Source organism: Mizuhopecten yessoensis, unplaced genomic scaffold (genome assembly GCF_002113885.1).
Source record: "Mizuhopecten yessoensis strain PY_sf001 unplaced genomic scaffold, ASM211388v2 scaffold7225, whole genome shotgun sequence".
Lineage (NCBI taxonomy): Eukaryota > Metazoa > Mollusca > Bivalvia > Pectinida > Pectinidae > Mizuhopecten > Mizuhopecten yessoensis.
The window spans coordinates 79452-102723 of NW_018406942.1; the positions used below are offsets into that span (position 1 = coordinate 79452).

A 23272-nucleotide genomic window follows, 5' to 3' on the forward strand; every position below is an offset into this window, starting at 1 on the left:
CCGTTTGTTTTTGTCAAATTATGCATGCATATTACAAACGCCAAATTTACGCTGATTATAAAAAACACTTGAATTTTAGCGCGCACCTGTTCAGGTAAGACGAATATGCCTTGTAGGTAGCTCATTTTGATTTATAGGTTTTTATTCAGCAGTAATAATACATATTTTCAAATAAGGTCATGTTTAATATGTCTGTTTGCTACATGGCTGTTTACTTCATATGATCATGCGCGATAGATCTGATAAACGGATATATGCTAGATCAGCTGATTTTCAATCATGCGGGACGATATATTGTGTCCTTTTAAATCCATACATTTCACGGGACATTTGAATAACGTCCCTTGATTTACCATTAAACATGACTGTTTTAAAACAATGTGAAAAACAATATTCAAAAGACATGTCACGACCTGATGAAGGTTTAAAAAATATATTATCTGGGATACGAATTTATGACTGTAATATAATAATACGCTGATTATAATTTGTTACTGTCGGTTGTAAAAGCCTTAAAAGGCTTGTGTTGCCATGTTGAAAAATGTACCGACTATAAATAATGTTTACTTGATTTGATACTATACTTTTCATTTATACTAACAACAAAACTAATTGTGTCAATGTCGGATGACACATTCAAGGTACTTTATTCGTCTCTGTTGAAATGTCACCAATGTTGACACATTGTACCAGACTTATAATAAGATAGTAATCTAATTCCGTGATTGTACATTCTAAGTCCTGTTTTTAAACACAATTTACCTCAAATTATCTGTATCAGTATGTAAACAGATCATGATCTGGACTGGACATTAGTTTGAGCAGGGACACATCCCTGGTTTGAGTAGGGACACATCCCTGGTTTGAGCAGGGACACATCCCTGGTTTGAGTAGGTATTGATATAGAAAGCTAAAGCCTTAAGTTCACATCCCTTGTTCAGCCCAAACAGACATCATTTTGACTGATAAATATCATCATAGTCATTAAAATGTCTAAGTCCCTTAAAATTCTGGTGTTTTAATAGGTACTTAGGGATTTATTTATATGAACTAGTTATATTTGTACATTTGTATTTGATTACAACAGGATGGAGATGAGTGAGGATGAGGATCTGGCCACAGACAAAGAAATGAATGACACTCAAGATCTTCCTGGTTCTGACAATCCAGAGAGTAAGTACATGTATATAAGAATATTATTTAAGTATGAGTATCTTTTACAATTCTTTAATGCATATGTATAAAAGCATTGATCCCTGTACCACGTACTGCCAAAAAACATATCTAAATATTGGTAACTGTTTTTCCTGACTTATGAAGCTTTGATAAACTATTTCTGAAAGAAAACCAAACCTTGCAAGACTTTTATGAGAAATAATAAAGATGAAATGAACAAAATATAATCAAAAACAGTTCATTGAGTGTTAAAATTTAGGTGGGCCAGAGGAGGATTAGAATGTTGTGCTATCGCTCTAGCCGACTGAGCTATGTATTAAACCTGGTCGACGTAAGTCTCCAGGCCATGATGGCCCAACTGTGATACTTAACTGCTATAGTATATACATTTTATGCAAACGGATGTTAAGGAAAGGTAACGGAATATAGGAAAAAATAATGTGCAGTGGTACAGTGGTACAGGGATCCATTAAATGGTAGATTACAAATTGGGTTCTCTAGATCTGTTAATTTTCACAGGGGATTTTCAAGATTTACTGTGAAGTAGAATTCAATGAATAAGTTGTCATAAACAGTCAGCCTGTAGTGAGTTTTGAATTGATAGAGTGTTAAAATCAATTGCAATGCTTCTTGATATTTGAGATATATAACTGTTTTTGAAAGACATAAATATTGGGGCTAAAATCAGGCATAAATCACAAATTCTGACCCCTTTATATACATGACAAGCTTAAGCCTCTAACATTTTGAGGGTCAAAGCAATTTTAGGAGGTCATACCCCCATATGGACTGAGGTAAACCAAAACCCTGATATATGTCATAAAATTTGTAAGGACTGATCATAACAAAGTTATGTAAATATGCTGATAAATTAAATTTGTATTCCATACACAGAATGTTATCTATATATAGATCCAAAACAAAATCTATAAATACATGTAATAGTTTTGATATCACTTTGATTTCAGTGCATAGAATGTGGCTATGTATTTTCAGTAATAAATTCAAACATCAAAGCTTTATTTAGGAAAATCAAGAAATTCAGATAAATGTACACATGTAACAATGAAATACTGTTATTGATTTTGATGAGAGTTTTCTCTGAATATCACTCTTGCTATTACAATGTATATATATATATATACATTTGTAGTAATGTTCCAATCAATTGTTTGACTGAATACAATGCATTTCGAATCACATGGAATATTTTTGACTCTAGTACTTGCCTTTATCTCAACCTGTAAAAGTTTATATTTACATTTTATAGATGAGATCACTATGTCCTGTGTTATAACCAACACCATCATAGGCATAGACATGATAAATGGGGATGACCAGGGGAGACAACCCACCAACCTCGGCGCGACCTTAGTCAGTCGGTCAGTCCTGAACAGCTGTCTGGACAGTCTCAGACCAGTGTTGAATGAACACCTGGATTTCCTGCCAAAAAGCTATACATTTTGTACCAAACAAGGGTAAGAGACTGGTAAGAGTGACTATTCCCGTATAATAATGAAATAGTCCACAAAGATCAGTTGTCTACAGCGGGTAACATTTACACAGTAATACCATATAGTAATACTGTCAATAATCAGCTAATGGAAATATACGAAGGGTTAGGGGTAATAGTGCCTCTGGGATCTCTTTTTGAATTAAGCAATTGTATTTGAATAATTTAATCAAAATATATCACATACTATACATGTATAATCAATAGGAGGAAAAAATTGAATCTGAAGCACAGAGCTTTTATATAGTTACTACATTCCTCCCTACAATACTTACTACGGTATGTTAGCATCTGCATTTATATAGAGATAGACAGTAAATAAATCAATAGTGACAATTTTGTCTGGATAATTTGAACTACCAGTGTATTCAAAGTAGTATTGATAATACATTATACTACATGTATGAACTCAATTTTACAAAAGTAAGATTGAATAATTGATATAATTGATTGTATAAATATGTTGATGCCTAATTTTTGTTACTCACTTGACTTACTTCTGTATATTCTTTATATTTAGTGTAAGATGTGCTATCCTATCAGATACAAAATGTCCAATATGTTTTACTTTTTCAATAGTTGGTCAATTAGCAAGACTTTGGAGAACTCTATAATGGTCAGAAGTATCTTATCAGATGATGGAACAATCTGTATACAGCCGAGCCATGGTAGGTACTCCCTCCAATATCTAAGTTACAGCTAAAACCGTGTAATGTGCACTTATTTCTCAATCAGCTTGATGATACGTTGTGTCTAAGGTATAGGTATTACGGTCACACTTTATTATTACCCCTGGATTTGACCATTCAACAATAATTAAGACAGGGTATATTTTTTGTTGTAGCATTTGTCATATCAATAAACTTGACTTCAATATTATAGTAATTATAATATAAGCAATTGAAACATCAGCATTTCTTTTGTAAAATTTTATGTAGATCCTCAGTTTGGTTAAACAAATAATGTTTGTTTATACTATAAAACACAATATAAGGTAAGTAATTCCTACAGGTCTAAAAGTAAATGATTTGCCTATACATTGTATAGACCATTGATACCTTTAATGTTTTTGTAGATAAACCAAAAGTTGGAATCAAGTCTAAGAATGGAGAACCCGTAGGGTTTGTGTTTGTGGAATACACATGCACTCTGGCATCAGTCAGAGACATCATTCAAAACCAGGTATAGTATCACTAATAACTAGTTAACAGAGATATATGACTGATCCTTAAAAATACAGTTAATAGAGATGTGTGACTGATCCTTAAATATGACCATCAACAAAATGATGCAGAAAGACATTGAAGCATGGTTTTGATTCTCATGGACAAGGTTTGTATGTGGGGTTAATAGAACCTCCTTAAACATCCGACAGTAAAGCATTTTTGGAAAATAGGTAATACAAGAGATATTCCAGAACATTTCCTATCACCCTAACCTTCTGTTATGTTTGTATTAAAGTCAATTGAATGTAAAACAAATTATGTTCATTTCCAAAGCACATTGACAGTGGCTGGTTATTAACAATCGTCACTGAAATCTACCTGTAGGTAAATGTTGGTGTCAGTGATAACGACAGCCCACAAAGTGGTGTGTTACGCCTGTTCAGAAACACATCTGTCAGATTTTGGTACTCCAATTTGGAAGTTTGACGGGGTTATTAATTGAACATTAATTTTGTTCATACATAATGAACCATAAGTGAGAGTAGCAGTTAGTAGATAGTAGAAACCATACCTGTACTCTCTGCCATTGTAGCTATTTCCCAGAGGAGATAGAGTGAGCAGTAGAGGTGAGGAGGGATTCCTGTTCCTCGACCCTAACGGCTATCCAGTGTCAGGTGGTCAGGAGGCCACACTGACCTTGTTTGACATCCTCCTTGGTAACTGTGTCCTTGTGTCCATCAACATGACCAGCGGTCTAGATCTGGTAAGGTCAGAACTGACCTCCCCGGAGTACGAGCCACCTTGTAAACGACCTAGATTTATGGGGTAAGGATTGTGATGAAAAAACCTGGATTTCTGACATAAGATTTTATACTGTTTATGTGAAGATAGTCATTTTCATATCTGGTTGAACCTAGTCCAATAGCCACTATTACAAGGAACAGTATACAAAAAACAATTACCACATATACCACATATTAATCTCAGTAAAAGACCATCTCGCTGTCTGCTGCTCCACCTGATATTTTATCCCTCCCAATCAAAGGGTGTAAGTATTATCTGCACTGTCTCACTTAATATCCCTGTTACATGATGGTACCTATTTGTTCCAGGTCGTCCCCATTATCTTTCCGCTCTGTCAAGGACAGTTCACGGTGTTTGGAGTCTCCTCAAGGTGGCGCTGTGAGTTCCAAACAAATACTCATCAGCTATGTTAGGGCCGAGGCAGCTCAGCATGCTGTGGAGCTAAAGAACCAGTTATCTGACCTTGGCTGTAGTGTCTATTTGGTAAGAATTGGTCATTTCCTTAATGTAATAGAAACTATACATAAACAATTTAATTAAGGTAAATAGGTAAATTTTTATCAAGCAGAAATTAAAAAGTAAACTATCAATATTTATTTTATTGATTAAATTAGATACCAGGGATGTTTATTTGATAGTAGATCTTTGTGTGTAATGTTAAACAATTGTATGAGGGAAAAGTATATATTTGCAACAAATAAATTTGCTGACATCCTTGTCTCTGTTCCTGTTATAGATAGGTAGGTTTCTTCCTTAGAAGTTTTAAAATGACACACTTACCAATACATGTCACTACTAACACTCTGATGTTCTAGATGTCTTGGCTGACTCACAAACTGCAATCAATGAAATTACAGTTGTAACTAGAATACATATTTATTGACTGATTGTTGCTGGTCCTGTGATCAGTATCAAGTTTGAGAATGTGATGGGTATATTGTGTTACATTGACAGGATGTTGATGAAATACAATCTGGTGTTGACTGGCAGGACTCGTTAAACTATGCTGTCAGTAACTGTGAGATATTCGTACCCCTGGTGACACCTGTCTACGGAGAAACACAGTGGACTAACAGAGAGGTACATCATTTACTGTAATAGATTAATAAAACATATTACCTTTAACTGAGCGAGATCGGGTTATCACAGTCGAGGGCTAACATATTCTGGAGCATAATCCCAACCGAGGTGTAAGCCGAGGTTGGGATGTTACAGAATCTTAGCCAGAGACTGAGATAATCCAATCTTGCCCAGTTACAGGTAATAGTTTTTTTCTAATTCCTTTTAGTTCAAAAATATATTCAATTATGCTAAAGACTACAAGTATCCAGTCTGGGGCCTCATAAAAAAAGGCCTCTACATTACTAAGGGTACTAATAAATTCTTCCGCATAAAATGTAGTCCGTCCTTACAAGGGAGACAACATATTTCAAAGTTAGATTATATTTCATCAACAACATCAGATATCTAACAACATCAAACCAATATATATAATGACAAAACAGAATATTAATAATGCAGATTGTCAATTTCAAGCCGTTAACACGAGGATGAATACATTGCAGTGTAAAAATTCCACGAAAATGTCACATAAAGGTACCAGACATATCAGACGAAATAGAAAAATCTAGCATGGGGTATGACGTGGGATATCTCTATATGAGGTGCGAGAAAACTTAAAGTTAGCCAATGAGGCACAGAAACAAACAGTGGTCAGAAATGTTTACAATGAAAGAAACATTGTTAAGATTTAAGATTCACTGGATGTGTAGCAGGAAGCCTATTTCAATCTGGAGACTGTTTTGCTCAAAATTGCAGATGTACGCCAGTGTCTGATTTGGAAAATTTAAAAAATTGGGAAAAACTGATGTTTCATATAACGATGACTGTGTCATAAATTTTCATTTGAATTAATTTTAGGTGAAGCTTGCTGATGTTTTAGGTAAATTTATTTTACCTGTCAACTTCCTGGAAGAATGGCCACCACGCTGTCTAGCTATCCAGTTTGCTACGACACAGTATATAGCTTGGAAAACTCCCACACAGATACAGACAGGTAATCTGCTTACTGTTGATGCTTGTAACCTGTTAATCACAGAGTGATATCTGCTTACTGTTGATGCTTGTAATCTGTTAATCAGGAGTGATATCTGCTTACTGTTGATGTTTGTAACCTGTTAATCAGGAGTGATATCTGCTTACTGTGGATGATTGTAACCTTTTAATCAGGAGTGATATCTGCTAACTGTTGATGCTTGTAACCTGTTAATCAGGAGTGATATCTGCTTACTGCTGATGTTTGTAACCTGTTAATCAGGATTGATATCTGCTTACTGTTGATGCTTGAATATCTGCTTACTGTTGATTCTTGTAATCTGTTAATCAGGAGCGGTATCTGCTTACTGTTGATTCTTGTAATCTGTTAATCAGGAGCGGTATCTGCTTACTGTTGATTCTTGTAACCTTTTAATCAGGAGTGATATCTGCTATCTGTTGATGCTTGTAACCTGTTAATAAAGATTGATATCTGCTTACTGTTGATGCTTGAATATCTGCTTACTGTTGATTCTTGTAACCTGTTAATCAGGAGTGATAGCTGCTTACTGTTGATGTTTGTAACCTGTTCACTTGTATATCTGCTTACTGTTGATTCTTGTAATCTGTTAATCAGGAGTGGTATCTGCTTACTGTTGATTCTTGTAATCTGTTAATCAGGAGTGATATCTGCTTACTGTTGATGCTTGTAATCTGTTAATCAGGAGTGATATCTGCTTACTGTTGAAGCTTGTAACCTGTTAATCAAGGAGTGATATCTGCTTACTGTTGATGCTTGTTGCCTTTTAATCAGGAGCGATATCTGCTTACTGTTGATGCTTGTATATCTGCTTACTGTTGATTCTTGTAACCTTTTAATCAGGACCTTTTAATCAGGAGTGATATTGCTTGTAACCTGTTAATAAAGAGTGATATCTGCTTACTGTTGATGCTTGTTGCCTTTTAATCAGGAGTGATATCTGCTTACTGTTGATGCTTGTAACCTGTTAATCAGGAGTGAAATCTGCTCACTGTTGATGCTTGAAACCTTTTAATCAGGAGTGATATCTGCTTACTGTTGATGCTTGTAACCTTTTAATCAGGAGTGATATCTAGTTACTGTTGATGCTTGTAACCTTTTAATCAGGAGTGATATCAGCTTACTGTTGATGCTTGTAACCTTTTAATCAGGAGTGATATCTAGTTACTGTTGATGCTTGTAACCTGTTAATCAGGAGTGATATCTGCTAACTGTTGATGTTTGTAACCTGCTAATCGGGAGTGATATCTGCTTACTGTTGATGCTTGTTGCCTTTTAATCAGGAGTGATATCTTCTTACTGTTGATGCTTGTAACCTGTTAATCAGGAGCGATATCTGCTTACTGTTGATGCTTGTAACCTGTTAATCAGGAGTGATATCTGCTTACTGTTGATTCTTGTAAACTGTTAATCAGGAGTGATATCTGCTTAATGTTGATTCTTGTAAAATGTTAATCAGGAGTGATATCTGCTTACTGTTGATGCTTGTAACCTGTTAATCAGGAGTGATATCTGCTTACTGTTGATGCTTGTAATCTGTTAATCACAGAGTGATATCTGCTTACTGTCGATTCTTGTAACCTGTTAATCAGGAGTGATATCTGCTAACTGTTGATGTTTGTAACCTGTTAATCAGGAGTGATATCTGCTTACTGTCGATTCTTCAACCTTTTAATCAGGAGTGATATCTGCTAACTGTTGATGTTTGTAACCTGTTAATCAGGAGTGATATCTGCTTACTGTTGATGCTTGTAACCTTTTAATCAGGAATGATATCTCCTTACTGTTGATGCTTGTAACCTTTTAATCAGGAGTGATATCTGCTTACTTACTGTTGATGTTTGTAACCTGTTAATCAGGAGTGATATCTGCAAACTGTTGATGCTTGTAACCTGTTAATCAGGAGTGATATTTGCTTACTGTTGATGCTTGTTGCCTTCTAATCAGGAGTGATATCTGCTTACTGTTGATGCTTGTAACCTGTTAATCAGGAGTGATATCTAGTTACTGTTGATGTTTGTAACCTGTTAATCAGGAGTGATATCTGCTTACTGTTGAAGCTCGTAACATTTTAATCAGGAGTGATATCTGCTTACTGTTGATGTTTGTAACCTGTTAATCAGGAGTGATATCTAGTTACTGTTGATGCTTGTTACCTGTTAATCAGGAGTGATATCTGGTTACTGTTGATGTTTGTAACCTGTTCATCAGGAGTGATATCTATTTACTGTTGATGTTTGTAACCTGTTAATCAGGGGTGATATCTAGTTACTGTTGATGTTTGTAACCTGTTAATCAGGAATGATATCTAGTTACTGTTGATGCTTGTAACCTGTTAATTAGGAGTGATATCTACTTACTGTTGATGTTTGTAACCTTTTAATCAGGGGTGATATCAAGTTACTGTTGATGTTTGTAACCTGTTAATCAGGGGTGATATATAGTTACTGTTGATTCTTGTAACCTGTTAATCAGGAGTGATATCTGGTTACTGTCGATGTTTAAAACCTGTTCATCAGGAGTGATATCTAGTTAATGTTGATGTTTGTAACCTGTTAATCAGGAGTGATATCTGCTTACTGTTGATGCTTGTAACCTGTTAATCAGGAGTGATATCTGGTTACTGTTGATGTTTAAAACCTGTTCATCAGGAGTGATATCTAGTTACTGTTGATGTTTGTAGCCTGTTAATCAGGAGTGATACCTGCTTACTGTTGATGCTTGTAAACTGTTAATCAGGAGTGATACCTGCTTACTGTTGATGCTTGTTGCCTTTTAATCAGGAGTGATATATGGTTACTGTTGATGTTTAAAACCTATTCATCAGGAGTGATATCTCGTTACTGTTGATGTTTGTAACCTGTTAATCAGGAGTGATATCTAGTTACTGTTGATGTTTGAAACCTGTTAATCAGGAGTGATATCTGCTTACTGTTGATGTTTGTAACCTGTTCATCAGGAGTGATATCTAGTTACTGTTGATGTTTGTAACCTGTTAATCAGGAGTGATATCTGCTTACCGTTGATTCTTGTAACCTGTTAATCAGGAGTGATATCTGCTTACTGTTGATTCTTGTAACCTGTTAATCAGGAGTGATATCTGGTTACTGTTGATGCTTGTAACCTGTTAATCAGGAGTGATATCTACTTACTGTTGATGCTTGTAACCTGTTAATCAGGAGTGATATCTGCTAACTGTTGATGTTTGTAACCTGTTAATCAGGAGTGATATCTGCTAACTGTTGATGCTTGTAACCTGTTAATCAGGCGTGATATCTGCTTACTGTTGATGCTTGTAACCTGTTAATCAGGAGTGATATCTGCTGACTGTTGATGTTTGTAACCTGTTAATCAGGAGTGATATCTACTTACTGTTGATGCTTGTAACCTGTTAATCAGGACTGATATCTGCTTACTGTTGATTCTTGTAACCTGTTAATCAGGACTGATACACAGTTTTGAAGATACATTTATTGTAGTGACCTCTTTTCTTATTTTTTTTTTAACAAAAGTCTTAAAGTGTTTACATTGACCACAATTTGACAAATATATGAATAAATTGCCATAGCTCAATCTGTTCTACGCAACATCGTTATTGAATTAATAAAAAAGTAATAGATAAGAAATTCCGCTGTTTTTAAAAGTAATACACAAGTTTGTAAAAAAGTGAGTCAATCAACGAAATAAAAATACTATTCAATTAAAACGTCTCCATAGTGCATACATTTCAGCCTTTTACCACAGGAAGAAACACCTACTACTGCAGACCAAACCACCCACTTACCACAGACCAAACCACCCACTTACCACAGACCAAACCACCCACTTACTACAGACCAAACCCCCCACTTACCACAGACTAAACCACCCACTTACCACAGACCAAACCACCCACTTACCACAGACCAAACCACCCACTTACTACAGACCAAAACACTGACTTATTACCATAAACCCAAACACTCATTTACCAAGGATGCAAAACCCCACTTACAATAAACCCAAAAGCTCATTTACCACACCCACTTACTCCAGACCAAGACTCCCACTGACTTAGCACAGACCTAAATCCCCCATTACCACAACACAAATACACTACACACACGGAGGCACATCCTGAAATGACCTTACACTGTAGCTGTTAGTAGGACATTAAACAGAATAAAAACAAAACTAATTACCACAGACCCAGACAGCAACTTCCCACTTTCCAAATTACCCACTTACTACAGATCCAGAGTTTACTTAAATTGGCCCTCCATATGGAGCAGACCTATGTTTTATTGGAAAAGCTAATAGAGAGAAGCTAATAGACAGAAGCTTATGTTTTATTCTCTGTTTGACAGAGCTAGCTGAGGGTCGTGGAGAGTCTGTGAATGATTTCCAGATATGGGACAGGAAGTACATTTCTTTGGTGGCATCGAAAGTGGCTGAAAGGGTCACTCAAGGCTGGCAGTCATCCAGAGTTCCTTCCCTTGTCAGGAGGGTCAGTCTTGTTACTTGTTGTTCTTAATTGATTGCTAATTTAAGAGAGAAAGTGTTTTTTCCTGTTTTCATGACTAAATTTATGTCATTACTATTCTTCTCTTTCGAAGTTTGCATTTTTTTATTAACATAACGTTGCAAAAGATTAAATGTTCAGGCGATAAATAAATAAAATAACTTTTTTTCCATGCATTGTTTTCAATTTCAGAAAACCATTGTGAAAAGCTGTGCCATGGTGAGTCGTTCAAACCCACAAGCCATCACATCTAATCGGGATGGTCGTCCTTTGATCGTCGTTTGTCTTCACCCAGAGCAGCGGGAACAGGTATGTCTGAAACAATACCAGACTGTACATACTCGGGCATAAATTTATCTGCCAGGAAGTACATTGTATTGTACCTTTTGTGTTGAATTTGTAAATCATACTGCATTAATAAAGAAGTTTGTTAATAACTTAATTATGATTAATAAAATTCTTAGTTTATGTAAAAATTGTAAATTATTTTATCTGTCAACTTGTAGGGATGCCAGCTGAAGGATTGGCTACAGGAACAGGGATTTGAAGTCCTGTTGTCAACAGAGCTTGACATCTCCTGTCCCGATTCTTTACCATCAAGTCCCACAGGTAGATCTTTTGTAACTATAAGCAACATATTTCTGACTTGTAACACTGATAAACACTAAAATTTGTTAAAGTCCTGAAAAAATGTTGGACTGATGAGAGATGAAAAAAATAAAAGAAGAGAGTTTTCATTAAAACTTTAAGATAATGATGTATGTGATGATATAAAAAGAAAAAAAATGTTTATTGACTTTGCTACATTTACTGTTTCAAGGCAAAATATAAGATATTTTGTCTCAGCTGTGTTATGGACTGAGTTGTGACAGAGTTATCCCTCTTTGTGTACCCAGTGAGGCTGTCACAGAGTAGCCAGACTAGTTTGTGTGAGGAGGAACAAGACAACAATGCTGTGTTCCAGGAGAAAGCTGACGATGCTGGAGTCATCCTGGCCATCTTGTCTCAACAGTTTGGGGCCTCACGGACGTGTCAACAGCAGGTCTGTTCTTACTATCATACCCAACATAGGTTTCCTCTCTCCACGGCTGTGGTGGCCAAGTGGTTAAGGCGTCTGACATTCTGCTACCACTAGCCCTCCACCACTGGGTCGCAGGTTCGAGACCTACATGGGGCAGTTGCCAGGTACTGGCCGTTGGTCGGTGTTTTCTCTCCGTAAACTCCGGCTTTCCTCCACCACCAAAACCTGGCACGTCTTTAAATGACCATAGCTGTTTATATAATAGGACATTAAACTAAAACAAACCAAATGAAACTCAACTCTCCAGAAACATCTTAACACATGTAGGTAATCATTGGGTGGGCGGATGGCACATTAGTTAGTGTTCTCACCTTTCACCAAGACAGTCGGGGTTTGGTTCCCCAATCAGACATGAACAGATGTGGGTAATCTCCCTTTGTTCTGGGTACTCTGGTTTCCTTCCACATAGAAATTCCTTGCATAGTAGCCTCTTGGATAAAAAAGTGATTTATATAAGTTGATATGACTTGTTTCATAAATGTTGTGAAAGAAATACAAGTTTTGGGTATTAAGATAATTATTAAGATATTTGTACATGTTTGTACATTTGTAGCTGAGAAAAATTTAATAGGGATGTCTGAAGTAGGTTTGACTGTATATACTGTTTGGAGCCTCTTTGAGAATCCACCTCATAACAATGTTGATTTTGATATTTCAGGTGTACTATTGTGAGCACAGAAAACGACTGATCGCCCTGACAACGCTAGATAAAGATACTCATGAGTTTCCCCTCTGGGTAAACATGCTGATAGGAAAGGAACCCTGGCTGGTATGTATCAGTGGACAGGAAACTAAGTCATTGGCCAGATTAGTCCAGTGCTGCTACCACTGACCTTCCATACAGATAATCAGGGGTTGATTTGTGTGAGCATACTGTTGTCAGAGATATGTGTCTCCTGCAAAAGAGCTCTAGATGGCTTAATACCAGGATGGTCCCTGAAATGGCATTCATAGTTACAAGTCCCATGTCTCAATGAATGTAATACCTCTTAGAGATTGCAGTGAAATTAGAGGCGTTACAGAGGAACTTTACATTAGATTTGACTTTACAAATATTAAAGAATCTATGAATGCATTTTGGAATTTCAAACATCTTAAGAAATGAATCTCAAAGTATAACTATTTGATGGCTACTGTCATTCACTAACGCTATCTAGTAGCTAGCTCTTAAATATTTTGACCTGTGATATGAAGATTTTTGTTAAAATGTGAATGATAAATGCTGTAGAGTTTGTTGTGTATACTTAAAATAACTTGGCAATCTGAGTAAAAGGAATCAAGAGTTTACCAAATTAATTAGAATCTCAATTCTACGAAACAAAATAAATTGGTGTAGATTTTACCCTAGATAATTTAGATACCGGTAATATGGAATCTAGAGACATTTGGACCTACATGTTTAAAAAACAAAATTATTCTTTTTTTGTTACTGATTCTGTCAATTATTCTGGCATCTGTAGAATATCCAAAGAGATAACTTCCAAATGGATCTATTGAGAAGAATCAAGAATTGCCTCGACCCTGATGAGAACCGTGACCAGACCAATGTGAATCAGGATACAAAGATGTCACAAAGGGTAGGTTTTATCTCTATATTGTTACTTGCAAAGTAATATTCAGTCAACTACATTCAAAGAAATATTGACATGTAAACAAATTTTTTTTGTTCAGGTTTTAATATAAATGAAGTTTTAAAACCAGTTTGATATACCTATCAATGTAAACCTTTCCTCAATTTCAAGTTATCAAATACTCAAAGAAACATTTTCTAAATAGTTTAATTAATGAACAATGTTGAAATAAATTCAGGTACACCAACATTTTAAGCATGTTGAACTAATTATACTTGTACATTCTTACATAATTTGTACAAGTATTATTTGCTTAAAGGTAATTGATTATGGCTAACTTTTCATTTCAAATCTGGAAAGGAAAACTTCTATAGCACAATATATCCTTCATTTTAATTTGCGACAATGAAATATATAATATCTTTCACAACATTCTCTTATAACAAACAGGTGTGCTCCTTGAGAAGAAATATCCACAGTCAGTTCTGTGTGTGTGTGATGCTAGGAAATACATCAGAATCTGGGTCAACCAAGGTGTATAGGTAGGTAGTGGTGTTAACAAGGTCCCTTAGGTGTATAGGTAAGTAACAAGGTCAACATAGGTGTATAGGTTGGTAGTGGTGTTAACTGGGTCAACAAAGGTGTATAGGTAGGTGTAGTGCTGTTAACAAGGTCACTTAGGTCTATATGTAGGTAGTGCTGTTAACTGGGTCAACACAGGTGTATAGGTAGGAGTAGTGCTGTTAACAAGGTCACTTAGGGGTATAGGTAGGTAGTGGTGTTAACTGGGTCAACATAGGTGTAAAGGTAGGTAGTGGTGTTAACAAGGTCCCTTAGGTGTATAGGTAAGTAACAAGGTCAACATAGGTGTATAGGTAGGTAGTGCTGTTAACAAGGTCACTTAGGTGTATAGGTAGGTAGTGGTGTTAACAGGGTCACATAGGTGTATAGGTAGGTAGTGGTGTTAACTGGGTCAACATAGGTGTATAGGTAGGAAGTGGTGTTAACTGGGTCAATATAGGTGTATAGGTATGTAGTGGTGTTAACAAGGTCACTTAGGTGTATAGGTTGGTAGGGGTGTTAACTGGGTCAACATTGGTGTATAGGTAGGAAGTGGTGTTAACTTGGTCAACATAGGTGTATAGGTTGGTAGGGTTGTTAACTGGGTCAACATAGGTGTATAGGTAGGTAGGGGTGTTAAATGGGTCAACATAGGTGTATAGGTAGGTAGTACTGTTAACTGGGTCAACATAGGTGTATACGTAGGTAGGGGTGTTAACTGGGTCAACAAAGGTGTATAGGTAGGGAGGGGTGTTAACTGGGGCAACATAGGTGTATAGGTAGGTAGGGGTGTTAACTGGGTCAACATAGGTGTATAGGTTGGTAGTGGTGTTAACTGGGTCAACAAAGGTGTATAGGTAGGTAGGGGTGTTAACTGGGTCAACATAGGTGTATAGGTAAGTAACGAGGTCAACATAGGTGTATAGGTAGGTAGTGGTTTTAACAAGGTCACTTTGGTGTATAGGTAGGTAGTCGTGTTAACTGGGACAACATAGGTGTAAAGGTAGGTAGTAGTGTTAACAAGGTCAACACAGGTGTATAGGTAGGTGTAGTGCTGTTAACAAGGTCACTTAGGTGTATAGGCAGGTAGTGCTGTTAACTTGGTCAACATAGGTGTATAGGTAGGTAGGGGTGTTAACTGGGACAACATAGGTGTATAGGTAGGTAGTGCTGTTAACAAGGTCACTTAGGTGTATAGGTAGGTAGTGCTGTTAACAGGGTCACATAGGTGTATAGGTAGGTAGGGGTGTTAACTGGGACAACATAGGTGTATAGGTAGGTAGTGCTGTTAACAAGGTCACTTAGGTGTATATGTAGGTAGTTCTGTTAACTGGGTCAACATAGGTGTATAGGTAGGTAGGGGTGTTAACTGGGTCAACATAGGTGTATAGGTAGGTAGTGCTGTTAACTGGGTCAACATAGGTGTATAGGGTTGGTAGTGCTGTTAACAAGGTCACTTAGGTGTATATGTAGGTAGTGCTGTTAACTGGGTCAACATAGGTGTATAGGTTGGTAGTGCTGTTAACAAGGTCACTTAGGTGTATAGGTAGGTAGTGCTGTTAACTTGGTCAACATAGGTGTATAGGTAGGTAGGGGTGTTAACTTGGTCAACATATGTGTATAGGTAGGTAGTGCTGTTAACTGGGTCAACATAGGTGTATAGGTAGGTAGTGCTGTTAACAAGGTCACTTAGGTGTAATGGTAGGTAGTGGTGTTAACAAGGTCAACACATGTACAGGTGTTTAGGTAGGTAGTGCTGTTAACTGGATCAACATAGGTGTATAGGTAGGTAGTGCTGTTAACAAAGTCAACATAGGTGTATAGAAATATTGGTAGAAATAAGTGGTAGCTAGGTCAGTACAGACATCCAGGTAGATACAGGTGTTAACTAGATCTGTACAGGTAGATACATGTGTTATCTAGGTCTATACAGGTAGATACATGTGGTAACTAGGTCTATACAGGTAGATACATGTGTTAACTAGGTTTTTACAGGTAGATACATGTGTCAACTAGGTATATACAGGTATATACATGTGGTAATTAGGTCTATACAGGTAGATAATGTGTTAACTAGGTCTATACAGGTAGATAGTGTGTTAACTAGGTCTTTACAGGTTGATAATGTGTTAACTAGGTCTTTACAGGTATATCCAAACATTAGCTAAGTTGGTATATGTTAACAGCTATATACAGGTATTAAGTTGGTTTACACAGGTGATAAGGTATTAACTAGGTCTGTACAGGTAGATACAAACATTAGCTAAGTTGGTATAGGTTTACAGCTATATACAGGTATTAACTAGGTCTAGACAGGTACAAAAATGTATATACAGGTGTTAATTAGGTCTGTACAGGTAGATACATGTGTTAACTAGGCTTGTACAGATAGATTCAAGAATTAACTCAGTTGGTTCAGGTGAACAGGTAGGTACAGGTGTTTACTAGATTAATTAACATAAATGCAGGTGTAAACAGTTGTACGAAACATTATTCTCCAAATGCAGGTGTAAACAGTTGTACGAAACATTGTTGGAGAACAATTTGTTACGGGTACTGTTTGCAAGATGCATCACAAGGTTCTTTGATAACATAAATCTGTTTTCAATGTCCAACTTTATTTTATTTTTCATATATAACCGACAGTTGTCATTGATTCTTCATGACTGAATGATCTGTTTTCCCTTTGAAGGTCTGTGTTGTCACATCTGGCCTGTTTGGAGGATGTTACTATAGTAACATGTAGTAACCATGGAGAAGGAGATGTCAACGGTCACAGATCTAGAGTTGGAGATCTTCACCAACAGTACAGTGTCCTTACTGTTTCTCCAGACAAACAGGTAAGGCACTGATATTCACCAACAGTATAGTGTCCTCGCTGTTTCTCCAGACAAACAGGTAAGGCACTGATATTCACCAACAGTACAGTGTCCTCACTGTTTCTCCAGAAAAACAGGTAAGGCACTGAAGACTCAGCTCAGCATACAACATCTGTGGACAATATCATCTCCAGATTTACTGATAGATTGATAGTGCAATTTTCGAACTCAGAATATAATGTAAATATTTTTCACAGGGAAAAGGGAAAGATGTGAATAAAGACAAGATGTCGACCGTACCTTGTGGAGCGACTGAGCAGGAGAGGGATGCAGCAGTGGCCGGGGTGTGTGACCTGTGTGTACTGGTGTATGGTAGGTACCATAGAAACTCCAGCAGGGGTCGGGGTGTGTGTACTGGTGTTTGGTAGGTACCATAGAGACTCCAGCAGTGGCCGGGGTGTGTGCCTTGTGTTTACTGGTGTATGGTAGGTACCATAGAGACTCCAGGAGTGGCCAAGGTGTGTGACCTGTGTGTACTGGTGTATGGTAGGTACCATAGAAACTCCAGCAGTGGTCGGGGTGTGTGTACTGGTGTTTGGTAGGTACCATAGAAACTCCAGCAGTTGCCGGGGTGTGTGTACTGGTGTATGGTAGGTACCATAGAAACTATATTGGTCTTCTCTTATTATCCCATAAGTCCATTGTTCTATACATCCATAGTAACAGGCTCTTGGGTACATACATTTGTTTGATTTAATGCTATTGTTATTGATAGTTTTCAATAACTTTAATGATAATGACAGTTTCATAGCAGAAAGTTGTAAAAAGTTTTATTATATATCATCTACATAACAGCTTGCAGCTTGCAATTGCCTGATTTGATTATATTTATCACATGACAGGGCAATAAAACATTGTGTCACCCTCACATGCTTGAGTTCCCCCCAAGTCATATTTCCCTTATTTAGAGCTTCTCTAGAAAAATGGGCAAAGATACCACAACTGAGTTAAAAGTTACTAAAGCAGAAAACAGTTAATGGCTCATCAACCTGATCATCTTTATTTGTCAATCATTGCTTTATTCAGTATAATAAAATATATATTGCCATTGTCAGTGGAAAACGTGATTCTTTGTTCTTTCTTGATTAATCATGTTTCATTTTGGCTCTGCCCTTGTGAAACATGATTAATCTTGGAGAAACAAAGACTTGTTTCCTTTTCAATAAGCTAAAGGGCAATATATGTAAGAATTGTTTAAGCCTCAAAGTTCTAAATACATGTATATACCAGGTGATCTGTCCATGGAGCAGTTGGTACGAGAGTTCCTGTGGAACGACCGAACAGTGGTCCCTGTCCTCAGTCCGTTACTGGCCGGTACACTGACCAGGATACACCAGGTGAGGGAGGGGAAGCGACTTACGTATGTGTGTATTGATAAAATGTACAAATGGAATAACTAGGACTGAAACAAACAGCAGAAATTTACATTCCAATGCTGTTTGGATGGTATCACAAATGTATACATATCTTGCTATCTTTCTAGTGTATGTTACCTAGTGGCTTACAAACATATTCCTTAATGTGTCATAGCAAACTGGGTTTGTTGACATTTAGTTTCAAAATTGTGATCAATTACAAATGAGGAAAATGTCAATAACTTAATAGTCTGGATTCGACCTGAGAACCTGTATTTTCTAAAGCTATGATCATGGTTCCATTACCAGGTACCTCCAGGACTGATACTTCGAGAATGGTCAGTTTTAAGTGACCAGTCTGCCACAGCTGACAAAATTGGACCAGTGGTCAAGACAATTACTCGGACACTGCTGACTCAGAATTCCAATCCACACCGAACCAGCACTGCCAGGAAAGCAAGTCCATTTAAAGCTCCACAAGGAAAGGTGACATCACCAAACAAAATTAAAAACACCTCCCCACAAGGTCAAAAATCAGGTCAAAAGGTCACACTTTCCAGCCAACCAACTGTCATTCTATGACGATTGTTGTTTTTAATGCATTACGGGCAGGTTTCCAGCAAGTATAACTTTTCAGCAATCACAGAAAATGTCACATTGTTTTCCCAGTTGAAAAGACATATCACTGCTTGTGTAAAGACTTTATCTGATAGAGTTAACACAAACTATATAAAGATATAGAAATACTCTGTATAAATGTCTGGGCCAAAAGGGAACCTGTAAAACTGTAAAAAATGTTTGTTTGGTTGTTAAAGTGAATGGAGGAACTTCATTTTTGTATACAAACTCGTTGCATTTTACTATTAATTTGAAAACAAAAGTAGCTTAAAAGATTCTACAAACATCAACAGTAACGAAAGGTTGGTATGGCATTGTCCACCTACCTGGTAATATGTTACCTTTTGTCTAGACAGCTGACAGCTTAGTTGCTATTTCATTTTCTTTAAAAATTGTAGGATTTACCATCATTAAAGGAGCTATTTAGTCAAATAACACCCATAAAATCAATGAGATACTGAAAAAATCTACCTCCTTACGAAACTTTATGTAGTTGATAATGACATGACTTGAAGCCAACGTCTAGTGTAATCAGTTTTCTTTTGGAAAAGCCAGTGGTAAGTATAGCTAGAACCGAAATAGTGCAATTTTTTCGTGGGAAGTAAACATGTAAAGTACCACACTGTCAACTGACAACACAGTGTCAGTGAGTCTGATTTCGCATTTACACAGCACATCACAAGCAAGAATAACAAGTATCATATTTTATGAATCTAATGAGATATTTGTGTTCACAGTTGGATTGAGCATGCAAGAAGTTTTCGTAGGGAGAATTTCAAACTGCACAAAGTACAATATGATTAGGATTAAATATAAAACTCATTTATAGTGATAATTGAAATGTTGTTTAGAAGATGCTTTTAATTGAGAATATATGCCAGTACTTGCATTCCAAAGTAGTTAACTAAATACAGCACAAAACCTAATTTCCTTGGTTGGAAAGACATATTTGTTAGTTAGAAGTTCATGGGCAGCTGCCTCTGAAACGTATGGTTGTATAGTTAATGATTTCTTCATTGCAGATTAAGAACGTCGAGAAAACATTGTCTATATTATTTAGAATTTTGTGATCAGATTATAAAAAAACTTTCATCACTAAATTGTCCCCTTAAAAGCTTTTGTATGTCAAGTGTATTGGACATATTTATGTGATAATTCTTTCCAGAGTTACTGCCCTTTGTGTTTACCACCAGCATATGTAAATGTGCATGTGTGTATTATTATAAAGCCCTTACCAACCCTCTGCATCAAAGCTAGAGGGCATGGAATACTGTCTCTTTGCCTACCTGCTTGCATCAATTTTATGAAACTTTACTGAGTTGTGACCCTTGTTTTTCATAAGCATGACAAAGCCTTGTCCATTCAGCTATTCAGAAGGTACAAGATGGAGGCAAAACATTGTAAAATTTCTTCTTCATCATTTGTACCTGTGAATGTGTAACAGCCTCATTTCAATCCCCTTTTTAACAAGACTGTTTTAACTTTTTTGATGACATTATACCCCCCTTTGGCTGAAGTCGGTTTATATACTGTTTGTTTCGTCCATTTGTCCGTCACTTTTTTTTATAAGAACAGTTATGCGAGGAGCAAAAATATATCTGACGCTTCCAGTTAAATCTAGCAATCTTATATATGCATTAACTTAACCCTCTTTCAAAATCAAATTATAAAAAGTCATTTACTTTAATGCAGCCCTACTTGGTATATGTTACTACAGTGCATTAGAGCACTTTGAATACTTTTTCTTCCATTAAATTGAAATAAGAAGGATAAGGCAGTATGGATGATAGCTATAAAAGTATGAAAGCAAGCAGGGTAAGTTCTATCGCTCATATATCTAGTTCTAGGATCTATGTATATGGATGTACAGGGGTATTTTGAGCTAAGAATTCTGCTTACAGTTTTAGTTTGATAAGATCTGATTTTTGATCGGTTAGTTTAAGCTTAGAAGGCTCTACCACAATCATGTAAATGTGCAATTAACATTCCTCCTATTTGCTCCGACAGTTTTATTAGTTTGTTAAATCCCTTCCTTTATTTCCACAAGGATATGTGTGTATGTACCTGTGTGGTCATCTTGTTAATTATTTAAAACGAGTTTAATGGGTGATGTTGTTGTAGATATATTTTAAGTTGACTTGAGTAACATGTATAAAAAATGTTCACTTCAGAGTTGTGCACTGCCATGAGTTACCTTAAAACTGTCTCAGCTTGACCTTTATTGGGACCAGGAAAATTATTGTTAACTGGGTGTTCTGTTACTGTTAACTTAACATTACGACATGTATTCAGTGTGTCAAGACCAAGATAGTAGACTTGATTAGGTTCTACTGTTTATATATATGGTGTTGATCTAATACTGTTTTAGTTTAGATTTGTTAATTATTTGAACTTCTGCATTGATGATTTCCACAATCTTACAAATCTGTATAAAAAAATCATTCATGTCGGGTACCACTGCAGATTTAAAAATTCATTGTTTTATTCATTAAGTTTCTTATTTCTACTATATGTTTATTAAGTTTCTTGCTTCTTTTAGTAGTTTAAACATCTGTTTCTTTTAATTTAATATTGTTAATCTTACATTTGAATCTGACATTAATATTAAATGTGACTCCATCTCCATAACAACACGTATGTATATAGCAGGTTTTCTACGCAAGTTTTACTGGTTAATATTCCCTTTTTTTTCCACTTTGAATTCTATTGAATCTAATTAAATGTATTTGTATATTTAAGCATATTTTCAATTTTTTGATGATTGCTTTAATTTGTTGAGTTTATACATGTATAAACATTTTTTTCTGTTTATCAGATTTATTAAATCAAGTTATTTATTATAAAATCATGTTTCTTGATAGTGAGCCAAATCAAGAATTTTTCATTCTTTAACAATGTTATTTAAAAGGCTGGCAACAGTCCATAGTAATGCCATGTACAGCTTATCTTTGTCAGAAAGACCTTCCTTAATCGGTTTACTTCTTACCCACTATTTATAAGTAGCCAAGTGATTATAGGGTTCTTTTACCCATTCTGTTCTCATTCTTGAGACTTAAATTTCTTAATTTTCTAAATTTGAAGTTTATACAAATGTTTGGTAGAGAATGCTTTTTGTTTACATTTCATGGTGCTGCAACCAATATTTCTGCCTCAAATTCATTATATGTTGTAAATACTATATACTTTCTGATTTGTAACACACATATCCTATTTTAGTGTATGATATGTATGTAACCATCCTTGATACTCCATTGATTACGCTCACTTTTGCTCTCTGCACCCCGGGAATATATATCATAGCAAAATCAAAGGCACAATGTGCACCGCCTTGTGGATTAGAGGATCAATGAGAAGATAAGTTTGGTCCTTACATCAAAAGATTCTGTTGGTTGCATAACGGTAAGTGAAATTGAATGGCTTTGAGAGTGCTCCTCTGTTATCTTCAAAGGACAGGTGTCAGCCTAGCGATTAGTTAGTTTTTTTACCCGAGACCAATCAAATAGCTAGCCGATGCCTTCAATTTTGCTATGGCATATTTCAGGGGGGTGTAACCCCGGAGTATCAAGGATGGTATGTAACAGCCTGACAGATTTGATAGGAACCATTCCTGTATGATCAGATTTTATTTACTGCTCTCTGTTTTATTTATAACATTCTTTTTTTTAAATCCATGAAATCCATGATATGTATATTCTGTTTTGTTAATCAGTGTTAGAATTTACCTGTTATATACATTATTTATGATCTACATGTCATTACCTGTGTTGAGGTTTGGTTTGGAACCAACAACAATAGTTTCATTTTGTCAAACCTATAATTTGTATTTAATATGTTGTAGATTAATCAGAATGATTTGTGTCAAAGAAAAGAACTGTCATGTTGTGTTCCTTGTCCATGATAAATTATTAATGAGAAATTTATTTGTTATAAACTATTTTCTTGTCCACATTATATATGTATATGATATTAGATA

The 23272-nt window shown here is 36.0% G+C and overlaps 1 protein-coding gene across 1 annotated transcript; it reads left to right on the forward strand.

Moving 5' to 3' along the window:
• The first annotated feature begins 40 nt into the window (after nucleotides 1-40).
• LOC110453277 lies at nucleotides 41-23272 on the forward strand. The gene is made up of 20 exons (XM_021502165.1): nucleotides 41-94; nucleotides 1088-1173; nucleotides 2447-2654; nucleotides 3269-3357; nucleotides 3765-3871; nucleotides 4448-4680; nucleotides 4968-5142; nucleotides 5614-5739; nucleotides 6580-6715; nucleotides 11080-11219; nucleotides 11427-11543; nucleotides 11741-11843; nucleotides 12131-12276; nucleotides 12974-13084; nucleotides 13776-13892; nucleotides 14337-14428; nucleotides 17140-17287; nucleotides 17524-17638; nucleotides 18557-18663; nucleotides 18991-23272. The coding sequence occupies exons 2-20, from the start codon at nucleotides 1089-1091 to the stop codon at nucleotides 19261-19263; spliced, it is 2628 nt and encodes an 875-aa protein (XP_021357840.1). The 5' UTR covers nucleotides 41-94; nucleotide 1088; the 3' UTR covers nucleotides 19264-23272.